This window comes from Diadema antillarum, unplaced genomic scaffold (genome assembly GCF_040938485.1).
Source record: "Diadema antillarum isolate AM-2024a unplaced genomic scaffold, OU_Dant_1.0 seq00002461_RagTag, whole genome shotgun sequence".
In the NCBI taxonomy this organism is placed as follows: Eukaryota; Metazoa; Echinodermata; class Echinoidea; order Diadematoida; family Diadematidae; genus Diadema; species Diadema antillarum.
The window spans coordinates 39,586-46,155 of NW_027273068.1; the positions used below are offsets into that span (position 1 = coordinate 39,586).

At 40.7% G+C, this 6,570-nt stretch overlaps 1 protein-coding gene across 1 annotated transcript; it reads left to right on the top strand.

The window, feature by feature from the left end:
• The first annotated feature begins 1,462 nt into the window (after positions 1-1,462).
• Positions 1,463-4,415, top strand: LOC139714830 (uncharacterized). Its single transcript, XM_071626485.1, has 2 exons — positions 1,463-1,661; positions 2,296-4,415. Exons 1-2 carry the CDS (start codon positions 1,463-1,465, stop codon positions 4,413-4,415), a joined length of 2,319 nt encoding a protein of 772 aa, XP_071482586.1.
• The last annotated feature ends 2,155 nt before the right edge of the window (positions 4,416-6,570 follow it).

Consider the following 6,570-nt stretch of genomic DNA (forward strand, 5'->3'; position numbering starts at 1 on the left):
TGTAACACCACGAGAAATATCCATCATTCTCAAAGCACACACTTCATCATCAAAACATATATGTTTGAAACTAGCATTATAATTTCATATCGCTCACTTAACTGATGAAGTTGCATAACTACACAAAACCTTTCTTTTCTTATCCCAATGTCAAAGTTTTGTGCTCTCAACACAAATTTACATTAAATGTCAAATCTTGTTTGACTGCAACAAAAAATATCCAGATGAACATGATCAAATTCTCAATATTGACATCAAACTGATTTACCATTGATGATAATGGAAAATAAATCTATCCTGCAGCCAGAAGACATTTAACACAATCTGGTCTCCAATTCGACTCCCAGGGACCCCAAACTATTCTCTGAACATTTGCATGATCCCATATGTTGCGACACGGATTGTCGCCCCTACACGGATTGTCGCCTCCTGCTCGGGGCGACAATCCGTGACGGGCGTTGGCGGCACGGATTGTCGCCCCCGTCACGGATTGTCGCCTGGCGACAATCCGTGACGCCCTCGAAGCACATTTTGCTGGGTAATATCGTTCTGGACATAATCATTGAAGTACTAACACATAACTTACATGGCTACATCCATGCAAACATGCCATGTAAAAAGTCACGGTGAGGTTTCAAGGAAGTGTGTATGTGCGCGTGCACATGATAATTTAGTGTCCGTTTGTGTGTGTGTGTGTGTGTGTGTGTGATGGAAGAATGTGTTTATTATGTCAGTTTTTTGCGTATGTGTTTTTAGCTGCGCGTGGGGAGGGATACCTAGTAAGCTGTTGCTGGCATAAACGTTGATATTGATTTTCAGCAGCTTTGAATTTAATGAGTTTGTTTGGCAGATTTGTATATGAATTCGGAGTGGAGCTTGCGTGCGGGCGGATGCTGCTTTTCTGCATACGGTCCATTATGTCTTATTTATCAACCAGGGTTCGTACGGGTCATGGAAAACCTTGAAAGTCATGGAATTTGGCTTAGTCTATTTCCAGGCCTTGAATGTCATGGAAAACTGATATTTTGATGAAAATGTCATGGAAAGTCATGGAAATGCAAAAGAATTGTGACATTAATGTGATGTTTTGTGAGATATGTAAATGATAATAAACAAATGATTTCATATTTCAAACTTTACGTTTCTTTGTTATTATTGTAAAATAATTCAAATGCATTTGTGGTGATCGATTGTTGTTTGTCGGGCATTGTAAATAAACTACGGGATGTATGGTGTATGTGTAGCGTGATGATTCGTTGATTCTGCATACATGTACAGTACGTGTATACATGCGGTGATAAAGTGATGCAATGTGTGTACAATATAGCTCATGTACGTACGTAGTCCACTGCCTGAACTATGTGGCCGTGGAATTACAGTACATCGAACTGTCAAGACGCCGCGCCGTGAACACGAGTGTGGAGGAGAATACGTCGGGAGTCGCTGTCAGTTTGAAACCAAAATGCCGAGAAACTGTCATTTTATTGAAGCTTGGCTGAATAATTCAGCTTACAGCGAATGGATTATGAAAGTGAGTACAGATACAGGAATAGCGAGATGCAGTGTTTGCCAGTGTAATTTCTCCATACGCAACATGGGTGAAGCTGCGCTGAAGAGCCATGCGAAGAGTGACAAACACAAGACGAACATTCAAAATAAGAGTGAGTACCTTACAATATCTTCGATATTTTAGCCTGTCATATTTCTTTTTTTCAACGATATATTATGTCTTTCAGATGTAATATTAATGTAGTTGGACACTGGATTGTTATGTTAAAAAAACAAACGAACAAAAATTATTCTTGTGATCGCCTTAATTTGCAAAGCCGCTGGCATGCGCTGGACCTGGGACTGCACTGGGCCGCAGCGGCTGGTGCGACCTGCTTGGCCGCTTACGCAGCTCTCGCACCCGCAAGCGGGAGCGTCCCGGGGCTATAGCGTGGCTGAAGGAGTCACTTGCAGGAAAAAAAATTGCAGGAAAAAAACATTGTAGGAAAAAAGCTTTTTTAACTTTGAACTACATTAGATTTCTGACAATTTAAGCGATATTGTTAATTTTAAAAATTACTTATGTCAAACGACAAATGGTGCATGTGCGTAATTAATCTAATGATATGGGAAGAAAGTCTAGGTCTATGTGTACCGAGATTTTTTTTCCCCTCTTTCTTATGTAATGTAGTTATATTATTCAGAGCCCCGAATCAAAAGTTAATGAGCCAATCTCAAAATGTGTTCATTTGTTCATGACAATGCACCATGGATTTGCTCTTGACTTATTCTTGTTTTGTTTTGTAGAATCAACAGTTCTCACAATCAACACATTCTTCAAGCCAAAACAACAGATGGGTTCATCAGTTCCATGTGTGCAATATTCTGATGCAAGTACAAGCGCTTGTGCTCCATCTTCCAAAGTAACACCTAGTCCAGTTGCCACTGTTGCTGCCAGAGAAGATACGCTGAAAGCAGAAATTCTATGGTGTCTGAAGTTAGTTGAAGACCATTTGTCATTCCATTCCTGTCATCATAACAACATCCTATTCCAGAGAATGTTTCCCGACTCTGCAATTGCTAAAGGGTTCCAGTTATCAGAAACAAAATGCCGGTACATAACTGTATTTGGTTTGGGCCCGTATGTGCAAGACCTCCTGTATGACAACATCAAGCAATCAAAGCACTATGTGATACTGTTTGATGAAAGTCTAAATCAGAAGCTGCAGAAAAAGCAGATGGACTTCCTCATCAGAACATGGCAGCATGGGCAAGTTTGTACTCGGTACTTGACGTCTGTGTTTATCGGACATGGCTCAGCTGTTCACCTGAAGGAAGAAATCAGTAAAGTTCTTCACACAGTTGGTTTGGACAAGTTACTGCAAATATCCATGGATGGTCCCAATGTCAATTGGAGGATTTATGATGACTTCACGCGACAGTACACTGCTGACTTGAACCAATCCATCCTGAATATCGGCTCATGTAGGCTCCATATAGTTAATGGAGCTTTCTTGACAGGTGCCAAGGAAGCTGAATGGGAGGTGGAAAGCTTTCTATCATCCTTGTACTACTTGTTTTCTGATTCCCCAGCCAGAAGAGAGGATTATCAGAAGATAACTGGAGATCATACCATGCCACTCAAGTTTTGCAAGACCCGATGGCTGGAAAACCTTCCTGTTGCCGAGAGAGCAATCAACATCTGGGAGAGTGTATGCATGTACGTAAAAGCAGTAGAAGAGAAGAAAATTCCTCACCCAAAGAACAAGTCCTTCGAAACTGTTCTGAAATGTACTCGCATACCAGATTTTGTGGCAAGACTGCACTTCTTCATATCAGTGGCAAAGCTGATTAATCCTTTCCTGACAGACTACCAGACTGATGCACCAATGTTGCCCTTCTTGGCTGAAGACCTCACTCGCATGCTTGCATCCGTTATGCAGCGATTCTTGAAGCTGGACAGGAACACCATAACTTCTCCTTACAAGACAATGCAGATAGATGTCAGTGATGAGGCCATTCAGCTTCCTTTGACCAAGATTGACATCGGATTCTACACTGAGAAGAAGCTGAAGGATCTGACAGGGAAAAAGATCATCAGTGACCGCCGAGTTCTTGAATTTCGCACACAAGCCAAGAAGTTTCTTGCTGCTATGACCCGGAAGCTTATTGAGCGATGTCCGCTGAAGTATGGTCTAGTGAGAAATTTGGGGTGCTTGAATCCTCGGAACATGGCGAGAGACAAGGACAACTCGATGACGAAACTGAAGCGGATGCTTAGCACCCTGAGTGACGAAAATAGGCTTGAGGACTCATGTGATGATATCATCAGGGAATATGTCGAAGCATGTGATGAGGCATCAACAAGTCCAGAGATGCGAGACTTCGATGCAAAGAAAGACAGATTGGACTCTGTCATGTGCCAGTTCCTTTCCGGGTCTTGGTATTCAACAATATTGAATGTAGTTCGCATGATGCTCATATTGTCCCATGGACAAGCCTCTATCGAACGAGAATTTTCCGTTAACAATGAAGTGGAGGAGGTCAACCTCCAAGGACAGTCGCTTGTATCATTGAGGGCCATTTACGACCATATCAAGCATGTCGGAGGTATTGACAACATCAAACTTGACAAGTCCATCATGTTGGCTGCATCTGCAGGTCGCCAGCGTTATCATATGTACCTAGACGATGAGAGGCGCAGCAAAGAAAAGGCAAAGAAAGAAGGGAAGCGAAAAGCGCTGATGGACAGTTTGGATGGACTTAAAGCCAAACAAATCAGACTGCAAGCGGATGTGAAGAGTCTCAATGCCTCAGCAGACAAGTTCGCTGAGGAAGCAGAGGCCAAAGGTAAACTGACTTCCATCTCGAAATCAAACAGAAAGAGATTGATGAGCAGCTGGAGGCAATTAAGAATTCATAAATAATGGACTTTGACCACTTTGTACATGTACAAATGATCTTTCAGGAACAATTACCCAAAGATTAATGAACAGGTGAATGTCATCAAGAATTCTTAAATAATGGACTTGGGCAAGTTTTCAACAGTTGTACAATGTAAATAATCATCCAGGAACAATTGCTCAACGCCACCATGCAGTGTGTAGGAGTATCTTTCAAACAGCTGAAGATGTCTCATGAAAAGCACTTGTATTGACCAGCTATGAAACAAGAACGCACCAGAAGATGTGAGTAGGCCTACATGTAATACAGTGGAACCTCATTGTGGAACTATAGTGGAACCTTGTTGACCAGCTAGCGAAACAAGAACTCACCAGAAGATTTGAGTACCGGTAGGTCTTCATGTAATACAGTGGAACCTCATTGTAAAGAGCACAAGTTTCCTTGTCACATCTCTTTGTATACTATTGTATTTTTATCGAACCCTGTCAACATTGGGAAATCGTTTCATCAGGAAGGAATGTGGTATCGGTTCGGGTGTGCGTCGGTATGTGGGAAGGGGGTTACATTTCGTTATTGCAAAAGTTTGTTATTCTGAAGGCTCATTCGTCCGAAGGCTCATTCGTCCGAAGGCTCATTATTCCGAAGGTTCGTTATTCCGAATTTCATTTTTGGATCAACGAACCTCTAGGTATAGGGAATTGTGTGTTTCGGATAAATGAAGCCTCGGAAAAAACGAAACTTCGGAAAAACGAACCTTCGTGTGTGTGTGTGTGTGTGTGTGTGTGTATGTATTTGGGTTGGTGGGTTGGGGATTGGATTTGAAGAAGGATAGTTATAAATGGTTTGACAGATGTTGGTAGGATTTAATATTTAGGATAGATGTAGGCCCTAGATTTGTTTCGGTTGGGGAGGGGAGGGGTAGGTCGGGTTTTTTATGACTGATTTCATTCTGGATTTGTTTACTGTATTTGTGTTTTTTATGTATATGCCCTTGTAAGTAAGAAGGTGTTACATGATCCAAACCAATATATTCAAGGAATATAGGTTTGGTAGGGCCCTACATGTCAAAACTTTCTCGTGAAGAAATTATTAGTAGGGTTGGTCTATAATCGAGTTATCTATGTTGAAGTGAGATTATTTGTGGTATAAATTGACAAATGGATTTTTTTGTGTTTCGAATTGCCATTTGTAACTTTTTTTTTTCATGTTACACCCAGAGTGGGTCGATTTATGAATGATTTGAATGAAGTCAATAAATATCAAGGAAAAAAGTGTTGAGTTGGTTTATTTGCATTATGAGGATTTGTTTGAGTGTTCGTTGGTGTTTGTTTGTATTACGTATGTATTAGCGGTGTGCAATGGCAGTTCGTTTGTGCTAAAAATCAACTAATAGTCCATGGGCCAAGACCCGAAAAGTGGGTTGTTGGTACCACCTGAGGTGGCAAAACCTTTTTGGTGTCAGTTTGTTTGTCGGGCATAGATATTCTTATCAAGCTATGATAGCATTTCCAAATGAGTAGCTTAGTCATAATAAATGATTTTTTAACCAATTTGGTCTCGTTTTATATCCCTATACTTCTAAATCGAAACTAACCGCTATACAAAGAAGAGCACTGTCTTCCGTATGTCCACAGGTGTTCTGTTGTAAACGCGGTGCGCTTAGTCTTTATTCAAGGCAGCGAAGGGAATATCCAAAGGGTTATGATGTCCACAGCTGTCACGCGGTGCGCTTAGTCTTTATCTAGACCAATGTACCGTTATCATATCTAAAGTTCCTCATAAAAGGGATTATCTATACTGTTTTTATACTACCTTTTCAACAAATACATCAGTTTTAAACAAAAATCACTCTGTTCATTTACAATATTATTCATTATTATGTTTTGTAGTGTACCGGTACATTGTTTTTGCATTATCATTTATTGTTGGATGGAAATAAAGCGACATTGGCGTGGTGTTAGCGTTTTTACCGTAACGTTTTCGCCGGAAAATGATAAATAATTGAAAAATACGGTAAAATTCACGAGGAATTGCTTTGTTGTTGTTGTTTTTGTTTTTAGATAAAAGGATATACACTGTGCCTATCATAAGCTTTGGATGTTCCCTTCGCCGTCTAGAATAAAGACTAAGCGCTGTGGACATCATAACCTTTGGATATTCCCTTCGCTGCCTTGAATA